This window comes from Artemia franciscana, chromosome 15 (assembly GCF_032884065.1).
Source record: "Artemia franciscana chromosome 15, ASM3288406v1, whole genome shotgun sequence".
Classification (NCBI taxonomy): domain Eukaryota; kingdom Metazoa; phylum Arthropoda; class Branchiopoda; order Anostraca; family Artemiidae; genus Artemia; species Artemia franciscana.
In genome coordinates, this window is record NC_088877.1 from 24539693 (window position 1) to 24563656 (window position 23964).

The window sequence follows — 23964 nt, forward strand, 5'->3', positions numbered from 1 at the left end:
ATCGAAATTGTACCACAAATGATTTTTTCATGTTTCAATTTAACAGTTATATAAGTTTCCATTTCGCGGAAAAAATAGTAGTATTCTACTAAAAGGTTTGGATTTCGCGTAAATGTCTTTTTGTGTAACCTTTGCGTTTGACGAAAGTTCCTTTCTTTTGCTTTCTTCCCTAAAGCCTCATGATGATTCACATCCTTCACCCCACGATCAGCAGGGTGAAGGGCGTGATAGATAAGGTGAATAATTTTCACTAATCATTGATGAAAATTTTGACTGATGGTGAAATTTTCATTGATCACAATGAAAACTAAGATTAGGTAAGATTTAAATTTCAGGGAATAGTGAGAGGGTGTTGAACTAAGTCAAAACACATTGTATGCATGAAAGTTGTCAAAAGGACCTAACAGCAGTGTACCAAGAAGTGTCTAAGGCATTAAACTGAAACTTTCAGTGTGTGTAGAGGGGGATATTGAGGACACCAAAAGATGTTATGTAAATACTACTACTAATCCTGCTAATGCTACTAAAACTATTGCTACCACTGAACAAATGCTCGGTCCCAAAAATGACCGGTCTTCACTGGCCTAGATTCCTAAAGCTGGCACCAGAATCTATTATTGAAGACGTATTTAAGAGACCGAATGCATACGCCACAAACTCAAATAACTGTTTTCATCAGAGAGTTCTTAATTGCTTTTAATATCCTATCATGACCACGAAGTGGGCCTTTAAAAACACATTTATAAAATACTTCTTCAAGATCGCGCATTGCTCAAGCAGTTTCTTTACCCAGCTTTTTTCTTGTTTGCCTTGGTGAGAGTTCGTTATGATCAGAGGTCGTAAGGTGCTGGGAACACCTTTAGAGCTCTTTTTCGCTTAGTATTCATACTGAAATGAGAGGATGTAGTCTTGTAAAGATCTTCTAGGCTTTCTGGGTAGTTTTAAATGGGTATAGATGCACATAAGACTCACATGGTAATACACTTATAAAAAGCTTTCCAGAAAAAATGTATTTTAAACACAACTGAACTTTATTTTTATTGCACATCATTGAATTTGCTGGATTCACGTACAAACCATCAACGTTTGTCATTGGAACCTCTTTGTTAAGTAAAGACTGTTTAATAGTTTTATGCGTCCCTTTCAGAGATGAATCTTGATTTTTGGTCTTGTTTACTATATCCGTTTCTAAATCTAAGGCCTCCAAATGAAGAAATATGTGTTCAGCTATATTGTGTTGCTAATATTAATGGTTTTATCAAATATCACCTATGAAAATCATTCCGACTTTTAACAAGAATTTTTTTATTAAACACTCATATATCGGGGTGTATGATATTGTTTGTTGTTTTCTTTGCATGATTTACCGTGTCCAAAACGTTTATGCGGAAAAAACCTTTGACCAGTGAGACCAAATTTCAACTGAAACCTACGGAAGTTCATTTCCACGATGAAACCTACAAAGCATCCCTCTGTTTCTTTAACTTTTTATCTGCTCTGCATTATTGGAATAATTTTACTATTAGACATGCACATTTTCTCGTAGTCCTCATTTTTTTATTTTTATATATATATATATATATATATATATATATATATATATATATATATATATATATATATATATATATATATATATATATATATAACTTTGTATTTTTGGTGAACTTTGACTTACCACAGAAAATTATAATTTATGCCTCAACCAATCACAAGAGATAAAGTTTTTTCTAATCTTCATTATAAGGTTTAGCAGACTTTGAAGAATTCTTCTTTTCTTTCAGCTCTTTATTTTTGGATTTGGCTGGCTTGCATCCTGATAGTGGACATTTGAGTTCACTTGACTCATCGCTGTCACTAAATCGGGCTAAGAGACCTTTTTATCAGCCTAGTTGGATATTCGTGATTTGGCCTTAATTAATTAATGTGGTACAAGATGAATTTTTTTTTAATTATATTAACAATCAAATTTTATAGAGGTAGATTATATTCAAAGTCCAAGAGGTAGATTTATCTCTCTTGTTGAATATTAGATTATGATATTAATTGTATTTTAATATTGTTAAAACACTTTTTTTAGAATATTCATTGGGCACTTTTCTGGCTGATTGTAGGCTTACATAATTGGATAGAAAACTTGGTAGAATGCCTATTGCACTCTATATCTGCACAAATTTAGCTGTTTGCTACTCATCACCTTATTTACTATAAAATTCATCTGATATATCTTCTTCCAGCTGGTGTCAATTTGTCGTGAAGGTCGGTATTACCCCAAACTTTTTTAGATTTGTTAAAATATATGCCAAATGTCCAAAATATTACAATGAATCCGTGAAAAAATTCAGTAGTTACAATAGAATCACATAAAGTTAAAAATTTCAAACGGATTTAGATACCACTTACAAGATCAGAAAGAGAACCTCCAAAATTCAATAGTACAACTAATAGATTTTATTTTTGTTGGTTTAAACAAAACAACAGTTGAATTTATTATCTTCCAGTTGTCAGTGTGCAAAATTCGACGAAAATCAAAGCTATTGTGGCTTTTTTAACTCTATCATAGATCCAATCAGTTAAAATCTTTGGTTAATACATGTCATTGTGATGTTGCTTTAAGAAGGAAAAAAGTTTTTACTGGAAAGGACACATTACAATCTTTTAAATTTCAATATTTTGACATTTTGCAGCATACTCATTCTTAATCCTGAGATTAAACTTTAAAAAACTTAAAAGTCACTCATTTTAATAGATATATAAGTGCAAAACAAAATCTGTATTGTGGACAATTTTTATTGCTGTGAACCACTTCCAATAAGTTATCAGGCTATGCTGCAAGATATGAAAAGGACTGCTAAAATTAGGGGAATAGGCTCTCTTAGAAATCTTGTTATTTGTGGAGCCTAGGCCCTGGCCGTTTAAAGAAGCCACTGCCTACTCCACCTTTAAGCTCTTATTCCTATTGTCTAGTGATAAATCAATATTGATAGACTTATACAAAGTTACTTGTCACGCAGGCTTACTTAGCACACCAAAGTCAACAAATCACTGCATAAAAAAAAGGCCAAACGTAGACAGACTAGTTGCACGCCGCCAAACGTTTCTTTTGTGCCGGTGCATCCTTTTACGAATGCATAATTTTAGATGTTTGAATCATAGTTTAAAAACGTTTTTTTTTATTATATACTTAAAGTTTCATACACTTCGAGCACTATGTTTACTCTATCACTCTATTCAATTTAGCATTCATTACTTTCTAATGAGTATATTTCAAAGGTTTTCATCAGAATAAAAGCCTAATACAATTGAAGTAGCCTGATAGATTAGAACAAATTTGAATGTTTTTAAAAAAAAGTCAACAACGGTCAAAAACTGCGGAAGCTCAGGTCAGATGTATGAAAATTGGACAGTACTGTTTCGTTTTTCATCCAAACAGCTGTTTCTGGGTTTTCAGCTTCACCGAAACTGTTGATTACCAAAAGGTGTTTCCGTGATTAGGATTTCGCTATTCGTAATTTTGACTCTCGAGAGGGTTGGCGAGAAAACGCGTTAACCTTACCATTTCTTGAAGAAATCAAAGTCACTTTTCACGTGTATTTCTCCTGATCCTCTCAACAATGAGGATAGAAAAGTGCTATTTTTGCTCTTCAAGTGTATATCCTGGCCATGGAATGGTTTTTATTCGAAATGATTGTAAAGTAAGAATTAAATTTAATCTTTTCAGAGTAAATTGCCTTGGTTAAACTTATAGGGTTTTGAACTTACTTAGCCTAAATCCTGAAGGTTCAATTTTAAGCTCAGTAAAATTCTAGTTTATTGACTTATTGCTATCTTGGAAAGTTTTTGGGTTAGGGAATTGAAACTTTCAGGGATAGGTCTAAAGGCTAAAGAATATCCCAGGAAGGTGTTTTGAAGTACCCACCTGCATCCTCCCTCTAGAGGACCCTGAAATTTGCCTGCGTGACAGGTCTATACATATTGAAATTTTGACAAAACAACATCTTACCTTAATTTCAGTTACCAGTTGCTTCTTCTCTGCCTTTAGTTCTGAAAATGCAATTACTCTTATTTGAGTAGAATTCTGAGCCATATCATTGTTTTTTTTTCAAAATTTAGGAAATGTATTTACATAGCCTATCTTGAAAACCTTATAAATTGAGATTGAGCAAAGTTGTGAAGCTGAAAACAATTTTGTTGTAGCCTACTTCACTCAAGCAGTTTTCAAGTTTTATTTTGCAAGGTTTCACTTTTATAACATACATAGGCTCTTGGTAAAATTCTAGTTTCTTGCTATCTCAGAAAAGGATTAGATAAATAAAATGAAACTTTTGGCAATGGGTCTAGGCTACAGGCTAAAATATATCCCAGGAAGGTATTTTAAAGTGCCCACCTCCACTCCTTCTCCCTCTAGAGGGCCCTGAAATTTGTCTACATGACAGGTCTGGACCTATTGAAATTTTGACAAAACAACATTTTACCTTAATTTTCAGTTAGGCTGCCAGTTGTTTTTTCTCTGCTTTTAGTTCTGAAAATGCAATTCTTGTTAGGCCTATTTGAGGAAAATTCTAAGCCACATCAATGTTTTTTTCAAAATTTAGGAAATGTATTTGCATATCTTTAAAATGTTATAAATTGGGATTGAGCAAAGTTTTGAATCTGAAAACAATTTTGTTGTATACTTCATTCAAGCAGAAGATCTATTTTGCAAGGTTTCACTTTTATAACAGACATATTTTAAAGGTCAGAACCTTCTAGAGGGGGAGGGAGTAGAGGTAGGTATTTCAAAATACCTTCCTGGGACATATTTTAGCCTGTAGACCCATCCCTGAAAGTTTCATTTTCCTAACATAATCCCTTTCCAAGATAGCAAGAAGTCACTAAACTAGAATTTTAACACTTTGGAGGATTGTGAAGGGTATTTTAAACTAAATCAAAACACACTAGGCCTATATGCATCTAGTTTATCAAAATGGTGAATCTGCAGTATCTTAGAAACAGCTAAGGGTATTAAGTTCAAACTTTCAGCACATCAGGAGGGGTGTTTTAAAATGGTTAGAGGGATGCGAGTTCCCCTCCCATGCCCTCTTTATGTGCATCATCTCTAAAGCCATTTGGTCAAAATTTTGAAATAGCAATCTTGTTTAAGATAATGTAAGGGTCAGACAGTAATAACTGTAGGGCTGGCATAACACTCCACAGCTTTGGAGAGGAGTGCTAAACACAATTAAAACATACTAAGTGCATTTTAATTATCAAAAGGGCAGATGAGCAATGTCTAAGGAATGATTAAGGGTATTTAGTTGAAACTTACCAAAAAAGGCACATCTATAATATCTTGAGAATAGCTGAGGTTATTAAAGTTTAAACTTCTGGGATGTGTTGTCTCCATTTTGTGCACTTTTCAGCTGCAATTCTAGTCTATGATGTTATTATGAAAGTAATGATTAGCATTGAACCCCAAAAGAAATAGAATTTACTCCATATAGGTGGGCAACTGCCCTTTTCTCATCCTAGTCTCTCCCTCATGGTTGTAAAAATTTTGAAGGATGCTCATTCAAGCAGGAACTGTGAGTTCCAGTCCCTTTTCAGTTGAAAGTGATTGGAAACTAAACAGCCCATGTCCTAGAACTTTTTTGATATCTGGTTATTTTCAAGCAGTTTGTGGTAATAAACTGTAAGTAAGGAGCAGCTCAGCTCAATAGTAACCAAAACTCATAAAAATGGAATTTTGATATTACCTTAAAATCTCATGTCCAGCAAGATAAGGTGGTGATGAGCCTCCTGTGGAACATCTTGCTGGTGGTGTGACATGACTATGGTCTGGCATCCCATGTTAGTATACACTATGCATTGGCCCAGTCCAGATCAACTCCTTTCTTGAATGTATTTATGGTTTGGAACTGGATGATGGCTTTGGTAAGGCTGTTCTAGTAGGGGACAGCATGTACTAAGAATAATTGCTGGCACTCATGTCAATGGCAATGGGAGATGTGCAGCTTCTTTATGTGACCCATTGTTGTACTTGCAAGGGATGAGGAGAGTACTTGACTTGAGAGGCTGTTTTCTAGCAGTTTGCAATTAGTAATTGTATTTCCTCTCTTCCTTCAATAGACTAGGGTGGGGAGTTCAAGAGATACAAGGCATTTCCCATACAGCTTGTCTTGCAAAGCTAGTATGAGCTTTGTTGCTTGCCTTTGGACACTCTCAAGTGATTTAATGTCCATTTTATAATGGGAGATGCTAGGGTCATTCCAAATTCCAGGTGTGGATGTACAATAGCTTTGTACAACTTTGTGACCACACATGTCTTCCTGGTGGTAAATGTTTGTTTTATGAGCCCTAGGGCTTGGTTTGCTTTAGCAACTTGAGCTTGTACATGGCTGTAGAACTTGAATTTGTCATCAACAATAACCCCAGATCCTTCTTCTCACTTACAGCCTCAAGTAGGTCATCTCCAATATAGTAAGGTTGTCAAGGATTGTCATGTCCAAGATGCAGGACTTTGCATTTTGACATGCTGAACTGCAAACCCACTCAGATGACCATCTAGACAGTTGATCTAAATCTTCTTGCATCATTGAAGTATTTGAGCTAATTTGGTCCTGTCCTAAGAGCTTGCAATTGTCTGCATATAGTGTAATGGGTTTTCCAAGTGAGCTGTATTAATATATATGCTGAACAATGTGGGCCCCAGGATTGTACTCTGTGTGACTCTACTAATGATATGAATTTTATTAGAATAAACAGTTTTACCAGTGGCATCATAAACTACTACCCCCTGAGTTCTTCCAGAAAGAATTGCTTCAATCCAGGCAATTATATCCTCATACACCCTGTATGCTTCCATTTTCAGGAGAAGAAATCGAATGCTGTACTTAGTCAAAGGCTTTTGCTTGATCAAGCAATGTGACATCCACCAGAAGGCCATCATCCAAGAGTCTGGTGGCAAAGTCATATGATTCAATGAGGTTTATATTGATTGAGCAACCTTTATGGAAACCATGCTGACTTTTTTAAAGTGACTGATTTCTTTCAAGGTGAGAGACCAGTGCATCATTTATGATGCTCTTAAGAACCTTGCATGCAATAGAAGTAAGATTTAAAGGGCAATGATTACAGGCTTGGTCCTTTCTCTCTTTCTTGAAGATTGGCTTGATGTTTGCCTGCTTTGAGTCACTTGGGAGCTCTTTGGAAGTGAGTGACATTTCAAACATCATTGCTATTGGCTGAGCAATTTGATCAGCTGCTTCTTTTAATAGCCTTGGTCAGGAGGTTATCTGGCCCAGCAGTTTAATTTTTATCCAGTCTTTTAAGCCTTTTCAGAACATTTTCTATGCTTATATTTGTTATGTACATTGGATCACTGATTGGTTGCTCTGGTAAAGTTGAGGGTGTGCTATGGACTGAGTAGAGAAATTTGTACCAAAGCTAGAGTTGAGCAAATCTGCTTTTTTTAGCCTCTGAGGTCTTCATGTCATCCTCTTTCAAGAGGTTAAGGATACCATGTCTAAAGGGATTAGCAGCTGAGATATGGTGCCAGAACCCCCTTTGGATTCTGGTTTTCATCAGCTGCAATTGCCTCCTCATAATTTTCTACATTCTTCCAAGTCAAATTTCTTAGCCTGTTTCTGCATTTCTTATATGTGTCATAGGGATTATCACATCTGCACTTTATATGTTCACTCTGTGCTCTTTTCTTCTTCTTTCTAGCCCTTATAACTTCTTTGGATAGGAAGGGGAGTGTTTTTGGCAGGAGCAACCAGTATACCTGGGTATGTTTATTTTCTGGAGCTAGGACTACTGTCTTAAATGCCTCTCAGCTTTTTTCTATGGTACCACTGTCAACTACACTCTCCCATTTTATCTTTAAAAGGTCCTGCCATATTAATTCATAATTTGTAAGCGATTTTTTCATTTTAGCAGGGATTGGAGTCAGTTTGGGGACTTTTTGGGGTTTTATAGAGGACGGTCTGTTGTGGGTGGGAAGGTGCAGTTTGGGGATGATGGAACATAGTTGGGGAACAGACAGGGTTTTGGTACTGAAACAAAGGCACAGGAGGTTCCTTCTCTTGGCCAACACAGTGAGCTTGAACTCGCCTAGTATATAATGATATGGAACCTTCCCTTTACCATTTATGATTCTAAGTGCTCATTTTAGGCTATTTTCAATCATATAGATATGCTCTGAAGAAAGACCAAAATGCCACACTGGACAAGCAAACTTGAGTATTGGCCAAATAAAAGAACAATAAAGTTACAAAAGATCCTTAGTGGGGCAAGAAAATTTTTATCAAAAGTTTTAGAAGAGAAAGTGAAGGGAAAGTTTGTTTGAGAATATTTTGAACATGGATGTCCTACTTCAAGTCAATGGTAATTGTCACCACAAGTAGATTATTGCATATGATTGATATTTTGGGAAGAATGGGGTTTGCAAAAGAGGGGACTGATTAAAAAAAATTAACTGTCATAACTGACAATTTATTAGCATTAACTTTCATCTTTGACAAAGAAGCCTCCTGTGTGACAGTGTCTAGTAATTTCATAGTAGAGCTTTTGATATTTTGTTGGCAAACCTCTAGTGCAGAAAGGTCATTCACATATTTCCATTGCTCTTTGTGGTCAGTTGTGAGGCTATATTAACCATTATAAGGAATAAAATGTGACCCATCAGAGTCTCCTGTGGGACCCCATAAAAGATAGGAAGGGGATTGGAATAAATATTTTTCGTATTTAAGCACTTGGGAGTGATTTGTTAAAAAGGAGGGAACAATTTTAACAAGAAAGGGACTCACTTGAAACTCCATCAGCAGTTTATTTACAAGGATATTGTTGTCAATTGGGTCAAACACTTTCTGGAGATCAATTAATAAAAGATTCAACTAAGTATCAGGGTTTTTAAGGCTTTTAAGAATAGTGGGAAGAAGACTTAACAAGGTAGGGTGTAGTAGATGTTTCCTCCAGGTAAGTCAATAAGTTCAAGAATCTCCACCATTAACCAATTAGATAAGAAAAATATGTACATTTAAAAAAACTGGGTTAAGGTGATTGGTTGTATTCCAGTAAAATTGTTCAGACCTCCCATCTTTTCAGTTGGAGTAATATAGCCCAGCTTCCATTATAATGGGTAACATCTGGAATTGCTAATATCATCAGAAACTCTAACAAGGGGTGTAGATAGTTTATCAGGGATGCTTTTATTAGATCAATGGGACAAATACTAGTTTTTTTCAGTTTCTGTATTTTTTCTGTTATTTTCTTTGCTGAAATTTCTGGGATTTATCTTTTAGAGTTTCAGAGATTAGAAAAGAATCAGCTTATTATTTTCATTCCAAATATATAAGATTTGTCAAGTTTAGTGTTACCCATCAAAAGTTAAAAGCTTGAGAAAATATGCTTGATTTTTGAATTAGGGGGGGAATACCACCTAAAATTCAAGGAATCTTGATGAAAATCACACCATCAGATTCAGTGTATCCAAGAACCCTACTGTACAAGTTTCAAGCTGTTACATACAAGAATGTGGAATTTCACTATTTTTGCCAGAAGACAGATCAAATATGCATTCTTATTTTTTTTTCTCCCAGGGATGATTGTATTGAAATAATGGTCCTAGAAGATCAGGACAGCCTGCATTTGAATGCAAATTAAAAGTTTGAATGCCCTTTCTAAGTGGCAAAAAAGATTGGAAGGCAACTGGCCCCCCTCCCATGCCTATTTATTTCTCAAAGTCATCTGATCAAAATTTTAAGGTTGCCATTTTGGTCAGCATAGTTGAAAGATCAAATGACTATGTCTCTAGGGGTAAAATGACCCCCCACAGTCCATCAGGAGGAGTCTGTAAGTTATGAAATTTGCCCATTGTTTATGTGTAGTATTTGATATGGGAAGTATAAGGACACTTTTTGAGGGGGGGTGATTGTGTGCTTGGGTGGATTCCCATTGGGAGAATCTTCCTTGGGGAGGGAGATTTACAGGGGGGTGGAAATTCCAGGGAAATTTTTACACTGGGGAGATGTGACAGAATTCCTAAACAAAATTCTTGTTAATTGTCTTACATATCTTTGCCAACTCAATTTTGCATGTGGAGATGTTGCATGTTTTTATTTCTGAAAAATATTTCTATGGAAGGGGACATTTCTGAAGTGATTGTGAAACCTGATTAGAGATTGAAGTCTTTTTTTCAAAGAAAAGTATGCTAACGATAATTTTTCAGACTGAATAGCCCACAAGAAATTTTACAGGGAGGGGGGATTTTCAGCAAGGATTGAACTGTCTGGAGGGAACTTGATAGGGGTGTGCTTTACTCTGGATGGAACTTCCACATAGGAGTTTTCCGTGAGGGGGGTATATTTCATGGAGGCTGATCCAGATTTACCTTCATAATTTGAAAAACCAACAGAATTTAAATACAAAAACATGTTTTCTAACTGAAAGTAAGGAGCAATATTAAGACTCAAACTAAACAGAAATTATTCCATATATGAAGGGTTGCCCCCACCTCAATACCTTGTTCTTTACACTAATGTTTGACTGTATGTCCCAATTTTTAAGAATAGCTACTGGAACACTGTAGCCATTTTAATTAGATTGAATTAAAATATGGAACTTTTTTAAAACTGCAAACAGCTTTTGCATAAAGAACAAATTATTGAGGAGGGGGGAACCCTTCATATACAGAATAATTTCTGTTTGTTTTGAGTTTTAATGTTGCTCCTTACTTTCAGTTTAAAAAAAATCTATGTAATTACATCTAATAAATTATTACACATCCATCTTTCTTTCATAAAAGATACACAATTCCAAACATTTGTAGATGAGAACTTGACACCCTTGCAGCAGGGTTGTCTGATCTTTTTTTATAGATATGGAGATGCGCACATGCCTCAAAGGGTGTATTTTAATGCTGAAACATCCCAGCTCTTATTGAGCCTTTAGATCAGAATATCAAAGACTTTTCAAGCTCCTATCTGCAAAAATACAGAATATGTAAATTTTTTCCAGAAGAAAGATCATGGATGCATATTTATTTGTTGCTTTTTTGTCTCCCCCTCCCTGGGGTGATTTTATTGACCCATTGGGCATAGAACGTTGGGAGAGGGCTCATTAATAGAAACAAAAAGTTCTAGTGCCCATTTTAAGTAATAAAAAATTAGAGGTCAACTAGGCCCCCTCCCACGTCACTTTTTCTCAAAATCGTCCAATCAAAATATTTGAGATTACTATTTTGTTCAGCATAATTGACAGGCCAATAACTATGTCTTTGGAGATAACATGATCACCCACACCCCATAGAGAAAGGTGTTGTAGGTTATAAAAGTTTGCCCACTGTATATGTGAAGTATTTGTTATTGGGAAGTATGGATACATTTTTTGAGTGGGGAGGGGAAGAAAAGTTTTCTGCTGGGGGGATTTTGTATGGAGAAAATTTTCCATTGGAGAGGAAAGTTCCCAGGGGGTGAACTTTTCAGAGGAAATTTTACACTGGGGGAATTTGCCAGAATTCCTATTGGAAATGTCTTCATATGTTTTGCTTTCTCTTTACTGATTCAATTTTATGCATGGAGATGTTAGGAGTAATTATCCGGGGTAAATTTTCGCCAGGACTGAAGTATCCAGAGGATATTTCCATGGGGAGGGGGATTTTTGCGTGGAGGTGTCCTAGTGTTATTTAAAAAACAGCCAGAAATTAAATAAATAAACAAGGTTTTGCAACTGGAAGTGAGAAGCAATATTAAAACTCAATATGAACAGAAATTATTATGTATGTTAGGGGGGTTGCCCCTCCTCAATGTCTTGCTCTTTACGCTAAAGTAAAAACACAAAAGTAAAAACTCGCTCTTACGCTAAAACACAAGGGTTGTTTAATTAGAACAATAAGTAACTTTTTTTAAAATGCTGAAACACTTTAACGGGAAGAGAGAGGTATTGAGGAGGGGGCGACCCCCTTTATAGACGTAATAATTCTGTTCGTTTTAAGATTTAATGTTGCTCCTTATTTTCAGTTGAGAAAACTGGATTTTTTTATTTAATCTAAGTTTAGGCTCAAGCTGAAAGTGTGTGTTGAGGATTGTGCTCTGCTATTGACTATCAATGCATTTAAACTATCAGAGATCTGTAGTAAAGAACCATAAGACTTCATTTTTTTTTTTCTAGACACACTTCATATGGAAGGGTGGTAATATAAACTTTGGAAAGGGCTCATTTGATAGGAAATTTGAAGTTCTAGTGCTCTTTTAAAGAGTCAAAAGTGATCAGAGAGCAACTACCCCCCCCCCGTGCCCGTTGAATTATTATAGAAATTTATTTCTGCTGGTCTTAAGTTTAAAATATCTCTTTACTTTTCTTTGAAAAACTTTTTTTTTAAAGTTTTCTTTTAATTAAATTTCTGTTCGTTTTTTATTGCTGAAGTTTTGGTTTTGGTTAATATAATGAAATTTCTCCTGTTTCTCATGTCTCTAGTGTAAGAATTAAAATATCAACTTCTAATTTGATAGTTCTAATTAGTGGATGTTGATTTATTTCGAAATCCCATCAACATTTCCTGTAAGTTTCAACTAAATGTCATTAGTCGCTCCTGGGATATTACAGATACACCCTTCTAACAACAAAGATGCATATAGTATCTTTTGATTGAGCATTCTGACCCCTTTGCTTATCACTAATCGTGGCCCCAGTCCTATCTTTAACTGGGACAAATCTGGATTGACTGCTCCCTCTCAACTTATTAACATACCAGTACAGTATTCTACTATTATGTTGTCTAGGTGCATCTTCTAGATCCTCGGCAATTTTATCCATGGCCTTCACTTCACATCTCCTTAGTTCATATTTCAATGCTTTCTCCACTCTCTTCTTTCATTTCTTTTGTTTCATATGATCCATCACTCAGATAATTCTTGTACAAGCCCCTTCTCTCTATTAAACATAAAGCCTTTTCACTAATATTGCTAGCTGCAGTCCTAACTTTATTCCCTAAGAAACCATCAGCAACTTCACAAATTGTTTTCCTAAAATTATTCCAACCATTTTTCATATTGTCAAATTTTAAACTCTCAATTTTTAGTACTCAATTGTTCCTGGAAAGTTTCTCTCAAATTCTTATTGTGAAGTCTTCCAACATCATAAATTCTTATATTTATATTATACATAAATATCATCATAAAAATATTATATATTTAAATTATATGCAAATAATTTGAAAAAAGTAGTCTAATAACTTCCAAGTTCTATGCTGTTGCTGGATTTTTTTTATATGTTGCACTTTTATTTACTGAAGCTTAAGCTGTATTTATTCTTCTGCTGGTACGTGTAAGGTTTTTTTTTTCACTTTGTTGCCTTTCCTCTAAGAAAAAAAAAAAAAAATCCTGGACATGTTATATGGGGAAGTGCGCAACAACCATGACAGTTTCTTCTTCTTTTTTTCTTCTCTTTTTCGTATCAAATTTGCTCTTTTTTTAAACAGGTTGTTTTTTTTCCAGTTAAATAGCCTAGCTATTTATTTATTTTCAGACGTTTAGATTCTGTAGATCAAAATGTCAAAAAGCTTTCAAAAAGAAGAAGAACCCAAGGAAGACAAAATGGACTAAAGCCTTTCGCAAATCACATGGTAAAGAGCTGGCTAATGATCCTACATTTGAATTCGAAAAAAGGAGGAATGTTCCTGTGAAATATGACCGGGAAACATTCCAGAAAACGGGTAAGTTTTCTATTTTTTCGTTCTATAAGCACCGATATAGTTTCAGTGTTATAACCAATAGTATCAATAATAATAATTATTGTTAAAATTAATTAAATAGTTAGGTAAGAACACTAACTATTGTTCGATGAGGCTTAATGTGATAGATTAAATTTCGAATCAGTTAAGGCAAGCTGGTAGATTCAGATGTTAGTAGCATACTAACTAACGAAGAAACTAGTTACTCCTCTTTTCAACCGGACTGGTTGTTTTGACCCATGCAGATACATTTAACATTTAATTTTTCAGCTCTTTTTATTAGTTATATTTAAAAATTACGGCTATAGATAAGGGTTATACCAAAAACGAAAAACATTTTGTATTATTGCTTATGTAAGTTATCTTAGATAAATTCGTGTTTTGTTTGAAGTTGCTAAGAAAATTTTTATATTACGTCAAAAGTTAAGAGAAAATAAACCCTTGTGCTGAACTCAGAGAAAATAGCAAAACTTGATATTTATTCAATAAAAAATGATAATTTATTGAATTACAAAAAGGAAATACTAAATTTTGTGCATTTGTTTTTTTTACTATTAGGGTGTTCTTCAGACTTGAGATTCACATACTTATTACTTAAAAAAAAAAAAGCACAACTTTAATGCATAAAAAGCTCAAGAGCCACATAAAAGACAAAAGTCCTGTGAGTGGCTTTATCTTCTAACCATCTTTTGCCATAAAAAATATTCAGTAAATAATAACACAAAAACTCATACATTATTTTTTGCACAATAAAAGAAGAGATAATTAATCTTTAAAGAAAAAGTTTTGATTTGTTTTCTTGTCACAAACTACCAACCTCCCCCAAACCCACGTCCATGCACCCAATCCCAAAAACCCACCAATTTTAACTGCCCAGATTTTAACATCTACTTATATATTTCAACTATATTTCTCAAAATTGTATTTTTCCATTTCAACCAAGTATTGCTGGGTGTAGGCATCCTTAATCAGTGATGTCAATTGGGGAGAGTTGTTGCCCAACCCCTATATTTAAAAGATACCCTTTCGTGATATTTTCATTGAAAAATGGCTTGTTTTGGTACTTTTATTAAACAATAAAAACATCGTTGTCTTCCTCCCTCCCTCCCTAGACTTTGAAAAATATCTTTTTTGTAAAAACACCTCACTTGTCTCTCGTGGACTAAGATTCACCGTACTATGGGTGATACAGATTTAATATAGATTTGTGAACTCGTCATGAAATTATTTGTTAAAGATAACAAGATGAGTGCTCACATATCCTCATTCGTTCTGGGTATAATAAATACCCAGAAATTTGTTTACTTGGATAAGTTAAAGAGCCAGGGTTAGGTGCGTCTGCGTGTTAAGCTTGCTTTAACATCATTGTATCCTCTCCACTTTCTAAATCTTTCATGATTCTTTCAGCTGTTGAATTGATTCAGGGTTTTTGAAACAGTATTAGATGACTTCATAAAAGATAAGAAGAGTTGAACCAAACCCTTTTTTATTGACTCTCTGACATTTGTCTCTTTATTGAATAAGATTCACCTGACTGTTGGTGATACAGATATAAAATAAATCTATGAATTGATCATGAAATTTTATGTTAAAGGTAACAAGATGAGTGCTCGCAAATCCTCATTAGTAAGGGAGGGATTCAGAGGTGGTTTTAGCAGGACAGAGAAGACATTTGCCCCTGGCGGAGAAATTTTAGGGGTGCAGAATTATATATATATATATATATATATATATATATATATATATATATATATATATATATATATATATATATATATATATATATATATATATATATATATATATATATATATATATATATATATATATATATATATATATATATATATATATATATATATATATATATATATATATATATATATATATATATATATATATATATATATATATATATATATATATATATATATATATATATATATATATATATATATATATATATATATATATATATATATATATATATATATATATATATATATATATATAAAAATATGTTAGGTTTTCAATTACCAACAACTTTATCAGATTTTAATTTGATAAAAAAAATTGTAATCGGCTTTATATTTTAACCAAACTAGACAATACCTATCGACTTGTTTTTTGGGGGCATTAGGTTAAATATCCCTTTTGACCAAGAATTCGTATTTTATTTGCAAACTTAATCACTCACGAATATTAACATTTATTATTTGAGATAATTAATAGAGGATCACGGACATAACCAGAAGGGCCTCGCCCCCCTCGAAATCCTACTTTTTCCGAATTGAAGGACATTTCTTATTAAAATTATTCAAAAAATATGTTTTTCTATTATTGCCCCCTCCCCAGCCAAAAAAAACATACGTGTACGGGGCTAGAGGGAATAGCCCTCATTCTCAGTTACTATTCGACCATGAAAAATCGTCTATAACATATGAAAAGTGAAGAGAGTTTTTAAAAGGTGAAAAGAGTTAGCATGTAGTTATTGAAACCAGTGACTTAAAGGATTAGAGTGTTTTATTTGTTTTAAATATCCTTGACATCTTCTGGGTCGTTGCGAGTTACGTGATTATGGCTCCTCGGTTGTGATCTGAAAAAATTATTCATTGACCCTGACAAAGGTGGCCTTTTATAGGTGGGGGAATTTTCTTTTTTGTGGCGGGGGGGTCGTGATCTGGAAAATTTTGCATTTGTATTAGTTGACAAGGGTGGCCGTTTATGGAAGTGGAAACATTGTTTGGGGAGGGGTAGCATTCAGTGCTCTAGATCCAGTAACTAAAATACTTATCTTCTTCAAGGTCGTTTTTTGAGGATTTAACGTAGTTAGGCTGTCTGAAATTTTGAAACCAGCATTCCTCGAATTTTTGCAAGATACCAAAGAATACGACATATCTACATTTTGAAGTTGATATATCCCTCAGACCCAAATAAAAAGCGAATAAACGAGTTAATATCTAAGTCACGAATTTGGCTATACCTAGTTTATTTTTTTAATTACTGTTAGTACTTTAAATTGCTATAGCTATATTAAAAACTAACACATTAATTTAAATCATAGAATGTATGTTCTAACGAATCTCTATAGAGACTTGGGTGGTTGGGAATCAAGCAAGGGGGTTATTACTAATCCTTTCACATTCCTATTTGGTTGAGGGAATATATAAAAACAACTTCATTTTACTTGCTGAAAATCAAGAGGGAAGAAGTTTCCAATCTTGTTTTCAATCTGTTGTTGCTTCTTTCATTGTATTTGGATTATCACTAAGTTTATTCATGTGAAAGACTATTTGCATTCCTTTTTCTACAAATACGACCCTCGATGTGACGATACCTCGATACTATGTAAAAAAAAGCTACAATGCTACAGGAGAAATTGTTGGAAGTTTTTATCACCTCTTGAGATCCTAATGATCTAGAATAGTATCAAGGATATGTAGATGGATAAATATTTATTGACTCAAGAAACGAAACATTATACACAGATCTTCTATTTATAACTTCTTATCACATTCATTGGGCTTTTCTGCAGTGTGTTTTCTCATGTGCACAGTCAAACTTGTCTTTTTAGGAAAAGTTTTTGTACGATTAGGTTTATCTGGTATAATTCACGTTCATGTTTGTTTTTTTCGCATTGTGGATTTTTATATGCAGAGTGAAATTTGACTTCCCGAAAAAATCTATTTTTGCATGCTTCACGTTCATAGAGTTTTTCTTTTGTGAGTTCTTATATTTTCAGCCAAATTTGACTCCCAAGAAAACTTCTTCTCGCAGGCTTCACATTGATATTGGTTCTCGCTATCGTGGATTCCTGTATGATCAATCAAATTCTGCTTTGAAGATATTTTCTTTTTACTTTCTTCACATTCAAAAGTGTTTCTTCAATGTGAGTTCTCCTATGCACGGCCAAACTCGACTGAAAAGGAAATTACTTGTTGTATTCTTCATATTCATTGTTTTTTACCAGCATGAGTTCTCATATTTAGAGACAAACTTATCTTTAGAGAATGTCTTTTGACATTGATCACATTCAAGTTTTGTTTTTCATTGTGGGTTTTCATATGCTGAGCCAAGTTCGGCTTGAGATAAAATTTCTTTTTGCATTTTTCACCAGTATAAGCCTATGCACATTCGAACTTATCTTTTTAGAGAACTTCTTTTGATACAGCTCACATTCATAGGCTTTTTCTCCATTGCGAGTTCTCTTCTGTAGTGCTCAGCTGCTTTTCAAAAATACCGTAACGTACCCTGAAAATTTGCCAGTGCAGTCAAGGCTACTAAAAAGACGAAACCTGCAAGACCTGGCGATGCAGAAAAGCATGAAATATTTTTATAGGTCTTAGAAAACTTCCCGGAAAATGAGAAAAAGTAACTAGTTATCAGTGACCTATGTTGAAAAATGAAACAGTTATGGCTTGAACCATATAGAACTAGGTATATAAAGAAACTGCTGCAAGAACGCTTGAGGGATGAGCTTGTTATTGTTATGTAACCAGCTGACCTGGCTATAGAACAGCAATTTATGAAGAATCTTAAGACATCCAGAAGCCTTACTGGTGGAGGCGGAATGACAGAATTTTAGTAAAATCATTGGGTTATTTCTTGTCCTGTTTGTATTCAATAAACTATCTCATGCAGAAATTACAAGAAAGAAATACTGGATTAGCGAACAACACAAGGAGATGGCGCTCTCAAGGCAAAAAAGGGTCTACGAAGATAAGTTGTTCGTCAAAGAAGTGCTTGAAAAGTCGAAACTTATTCGAAGATTGTGTAGGACTGAGAAATGTTGTGGATGGAATAATGGGTCCCTTAAAATCAAACGCGGAAGAACCACTAAGAGTGGGAACAGCGATTCTTGATGGTATGGTTGACAAGTCAGTAAAAGATTGTGTTTTCATAAAGAAATCACAAGTAACCCTCATGACAGCCAAGAGAGCTGGCTCATCAGACATCAAGCACAGATCCGATCCTAATCTTCGAGAGATTCTTGGAAGTAAAGAAAAAGAAATATTAGGTTAGAAGAAGAAAGTCGATGCACTTTTTAGACCTCGATGAAGCTGTTGAAGAACGGCTTGCGAATCCTTTAAATTATGGGATCTCTTGAAAGAAATATTGCGAGACACACACAACTATGTCAAACAAAGGCTACGAGAAAATATGAGAAGTAGGGGCTGATGTAGATCGACTTGCTGCTTCACTGGGACCACAGCCTCCTAACTTTCAGCTCGTTTTTGCTGGGCTATATGGTTTCGATGCTGTGCGCGCTCTTAATTCTGGCCATAGTTTTCCATCAAGGGTAATAGTTGTAAGACAACGTGACAAAAATGTTGTCGTTTCCGACGTGAGGAAGCACCGATGTTACCATGGCTCAGGTGTTTTGGTCCATGTGTAAATTCAAACTTGCAACCGCAGTGAAACGCTTGAATTGTTAATGAAAAAAAGTAGTCTTTGGAAATATTTCAAACAACTTTTCTTAAAGAATATGTTAAAAGAATATATTTAAAGAATATGTGGGTCAATTCTGAACAGAAAGCATTTGCCAAGTACATCCTGGACTTGGGAAATGGAAATCTTCCCCAAAATGACTTCAGCGAAACCGTATTACTGGAAGATGGGATTTCCGGTGGTAATTTAATTGATTAAGTATTTGCAGAATGGCTGTCGAATCAAGATTTCAAGTTAATGAAGGATAGAGTTATACATTTTTTTTTTTCTTAAAAATGGTATATTGACATTTCTGGTCACAAGAAATATCTAAATGTGTAACAACTATATATATATATATATATATATATATATATATATATATATATATATATATATATATATATATATATATATATATATATATATATATATATAGATTCCATAAATGAATGTCTCAAAAATTTAAGAACAATCTAGTTTAGAAATTGCCCTAAGATCAGAAATGTAGTTTCTGCGTCGTAAATTCTTTTTATCACAAAGCAAGTTTAAACCTTGAATTTATGCTATTCGTTTTGTTTTCTTTTTCTCTTTTTTTTTTCCTTTTTTTTTCTTTTTTTTAGACAAGGTATCTAAGTATTTCATATTTCAGTGCTTTTTTGCCTGATTTTCTCGACTTTTTTTTTCATTATTATTTATTTTAATTTTTTTAGTTGAGGCAATGAAGCGAGTGGAAGAAATCAGACAGAGAAGAGTAGCCAACCACGTTCTAAAAAGGTTGCAAAAAGGCAAGGAAATTCAAAGGGTTTGTGATAGGATTGAAGTCCAAAGAAATCTATCACTTATCCGCTCACCTGCAGCTGGCCTCAAAAAAGTGGAAAGGATTGTGGAGGAGGTCCGAACAGAAGATAGAGAAATGGTAATGGAAGAATGAGCTGTTCATATTAACCTTTTTTACTCTTCTCATCGAATGTAAATAAAAATCTACAAGTCAAATTGTTCGCCTTCTTTTAAATTTTTGTAATAATTATGCGAAGAAACTAAAGCAGGCTCTATATAGGAATACTCAACTGTCATCTATCGGCTTTTTGTTTATTGTTGTACTTTAGATGGCGTGACGAAATATTGTTGTAAAATTTTAATTTGTAGCCCCGCTCTCTAGTTGAGCAGGTTCTATTATCTGGTCTAATCTCCCTCCTTGATATAATTGTTCAAGTACTAAAGAGAGTGGAAACTAAATCTTTACTGCTTGAGTTGGTTAAGCGGAAAATAATGTTCGATTTTTTTTCTGTATGGACGAAAAGTGTTTACAAATTTGAGAAATTAATCTTACTTAATTGTTTTGATGGCTTAACATGGCAACACTGACAAAAATATGTTGCTTTTCAAAAATTTGAAGCTAAATGAAAAAATTGTGGTTTTCAGTTGTGAATAGACCTAGAATTGTTCAAGGGAAGAAACAAGTTTTATTTTAAAATCTTTTTCACCTTGAGATATTTTAGATCTGTCTTCTATCTTTTCTAAAAAGAATTATCTTTTCTCACTCACAGGAATGCCCAGTAAATGGAGCAGTTGTTGTAAAAATTGTAATTGTTATTTGCAACAGTACAAAAAAAATGTGAAACGTAATTTCCCGTTTTTGTCTCTTCCATATACATGCCTTAACGCCAGGTAGCAACTCAATTCGGTCAGGGTAGTTCAAAAGAAGTTATGTGAGGCAACTAAAAATTTGTTTTCCACTTAACACATGACTAACCTAGCTCTCAATTGATTGAATCTTATATGGTTCTCAATATATTTTATAGAATGCGCTTTATTATAGTATCTCAGTCACAAAGATAGCTGTTAAATGAAATTATGTATGACAAAAGCACAATTGTTCTTATATGCATTAAATTATCTTTATGATATAGACATCTGGTCCTCATAACAGTAAAAAGTCTCACACAAAATATTGCATGTTTCCAATCTACTGAAAAGTTTTGTTTCGAAACATATCGCTATAGCTATTGCAGCCATGTTTACAATTAATAACATTGTCCACAAATCTATGCGCCATCACATGCAATGATTCAAATTTGACAGCTAGTGTTACAGAAGCTGCTAAGAATGAAGACTAATCTAGGCTCCCAAGAATCTCATCACCATTTAATGACTGTTTGGCAGTGGAAAATCAAATGACTTTATGTGACAATTCTTCTGACCGTACATCCTGCGATGACGCAGTGGGTTTGACATCAGCTTGGTAATACGGGACCCAGAGATCGAGTCTGGCTGTAGCAACACATTTCAGGGCCGACCTAAGAATCTTAGTAGTCAAGAAGCGTTGTAAATCCCATACAAAAAATACAAATTGAAACCTTTGTGTGCAAACGATAAAGTAAGATCAAATAAGTGCAAATAACTGAGTCCTGTGATGGCGCAGTGAGTTTGACCTCAGCTTGGTAATACGGGACCTTGTTCGAACTCATCTGCAGCAACACGCTACAGAATCGGCTTAAGGGCCTTAGTAGCCAAGAAGTGTCGTTGGTCCATTAAATACACACACTTGAAACTTAAATTTGTTGCTAGTATATATTTATAGTCCACAAGTCATAATTAAACTCTATAAGTGGGTTCAAAATCGTTTATTGTATCTTATATGATCTCGAGAAATTTTCTAAAATGTATTGTATTATCTTTTCCAACAAATTGAAAACGAAGCCGGTAAACGGATTTCTGAGGATGGCGATATTAAAATTGTTGGCTTGCATACCTAAAATGATCTGTCTTATGCAAACAACTAACCTCATAACAGTTTCTAACACCTAATCCTTATAACTTACAGTCAAAATACTTTAAATGCCATTTTCTATTTTTCTAATATACTAAGTTTTCGTTGTGTAATATGACACTTTTTAAACCCTTGAAGCCAAGTTTGAAAATTGCAATATTATCCACGCCTGTATGTTATTTCAGCTCAGTGTGGTCATGTAGAATTCTAAAATTAGTTATCTAGTTTCATCGAAGCTCCCAAGACTTGGAGCTCCATAAACACGTATTTCAACGTGATCTAGTGACAGCCAGTTCTGTTGCAGTGATTCAAAAACTGTTATGTGATTATCTAGTTGAACTTCAATGTGTAGTTCAAATCCAGCATCGGATCAATTGTGCGTTTATTGTCTGAATATATTTCCCCTTTCTTATCTGTTCTCAGCATATTATGAGGTATTTTCGACATAATACCTTAAATTAGGTATTTTTCCCAATACCACACTGTCTTTCTATGACAAAAAAAAATAAACGTTCAAATTGGGATAAGTCCACTTATTAGATAGTGAAAACAGATACAAAAGTTTGGGCTCACACATAAAGCGACCGTTATCAGCAAAAATACTAAAGCATTAAAACCAAAACTAACATATTTCTAAGGAAAAAAACAAGAACTTCCGGTTCATTCACTAGATTTGTCTGAGAGAGTTCAATAACTGGGTTCATCCAGTCTTGAGTGGTAGATTTTTTTCTTTAATATTGCCTAAATGTAAGTTGAATTTCTAATCGAGGTGGCAAAATCTTTCTCGTCTTCTAATTGCAAAAGGAATGTTTTTGAATTTATAGTTATATACTTGATTGGATCACATCTCCCCATATTTACGACGTATTTTCGACGTAATACCTAAATTAGGTGTTTTTTTTTTCAAAACCACACTGCCTATATATGACGAACAAGTAAGCGTTCAACTAAGGATTATTCCATCTATTAGACGTCACTTATCTTATTTGTTCTCAACATATTATGAGGCTGTTTTTTTTTTCTAAGAAAAACTCAGTCATAGAAAACTTTAGCAGTGGATTTTTTGATATTATGGTCCAGGGTGTTTCGATCAATAGAAGAACTAACTGTTGCATGTATTGGACTTAGTTAGCTGTAATAAAAAAGAAGGAACTCTTGCTTATAGCTGGGCACTGTAAAATACGTAACATACACAAGTTAAAAAAGGCAGTACTACACAAACAACAGATATAGCATCCTGAAAAGCGAAAAGCAAAGGTACTCAACAGGAGCTTATTAGAGTAGCAGCAAAAATTCCCAAAGGTGACATCAAAGGACTGCCAGCACAGAAGGAATCATATATGACAGCAAAGCAGTTATCTCCTGGAAAACAGCTGGAAGACCTACCAGGTAGCCTGATGGTGTTTTTAGATGAACTGTTTGTTGGAACCGATATTTTCTTCAAAGTACTAGCGATTGGCAATTCCATCGTCCAAGCAGCTCGTCCGCGTGCCCTAATTCGTTTGCTGCAACTAGGCTTAGCAGTACAACTGGATCACCATTTCAAGTCCAGATTTCCTATTGACACTTTACACAGCCATGGATTCTGCTCCTCCTATGCATAAGTTTAGAAATTTAAACGCTAATAAACAGTTTTCTTTCAGTCAAGTGACAAAATGAACGCCGAAAATGAATTCAGAGCCAAAAGTTGACCATAAAAGATTTGAGAAACACTTAGTTTACATTTTTTTTAATTTTTCTCAGTTTCTTAGCAAATAAATAAAAAAAAGCGAAAAAACAATTTCGCATCGAGCTAAAGGTTTAGATTTTTGATACATTGTTAAGTGTCTTCTTCTTGGTTGGTGGGTGAAGAAACCATTTCTGTATAAATTTTTTCCCGGTCAAAACTTATTTTTCTCCTACTGATAAATTCTACTATCAGCAAGCTCCAAATGGCACTAAAAACGGCAATTTGGTGCCGTGTCTCAAGTGGAAAAGCTGGGTTATGGGGCTAGAATAACTTATAAAGGTGGTGTTTAATGGCTCATTTGAAAGCATAGCACTGAAAACAACA

General features: G+C 34.2%; 1 protein-coding gene and 1 long non-coding RNA gene across 3 annotated transcripts in view; one reads left to right on the plus strand and one right to left on the minus strand.

Annotated features, from left to right (window-relative positions):
- Positions 1-3525: 3525 nt before the first annotated feature.
- Positions 3526-20134, plus strand: LOC136036233 (probable ribosome biogenesis protein RLP24). Its single transcript, XM_065718331.1, has 3 exons — positions 3526-3695; positions 13507-13693; positions 19852-20134. The coding sequence occupies exons 1-3, from the start codon at positions 3615-3617 to the stop codon at positions 20070-20072; spliced, it is 489 nt and encodes a 162-aa protein (XP_065574403.1). The 5' UTR covers positions 3526-3614; the 3' UTR covers positions 20073-20134.
- LOC136036234 (uncharacterized) overlaps positions 17027-23964 on the minus strand; it is a 120382-nt gene continuing 113444 nt past the window's right edge. For both annotated transcript variants that reach the window (XR_010619670.1, XR_010619671.1), the window contains exons 2-3: positions 23298-23505; positions 17027-17630 (exon numbers count right to left, since the gene is read on the minus strand). This is a non-coding gene — a long non-coding RNA (uncharacterized LOC136036234). The remainder of the gene's footprint in view (positions 17631-23297; positions 23506-23964) is intronic.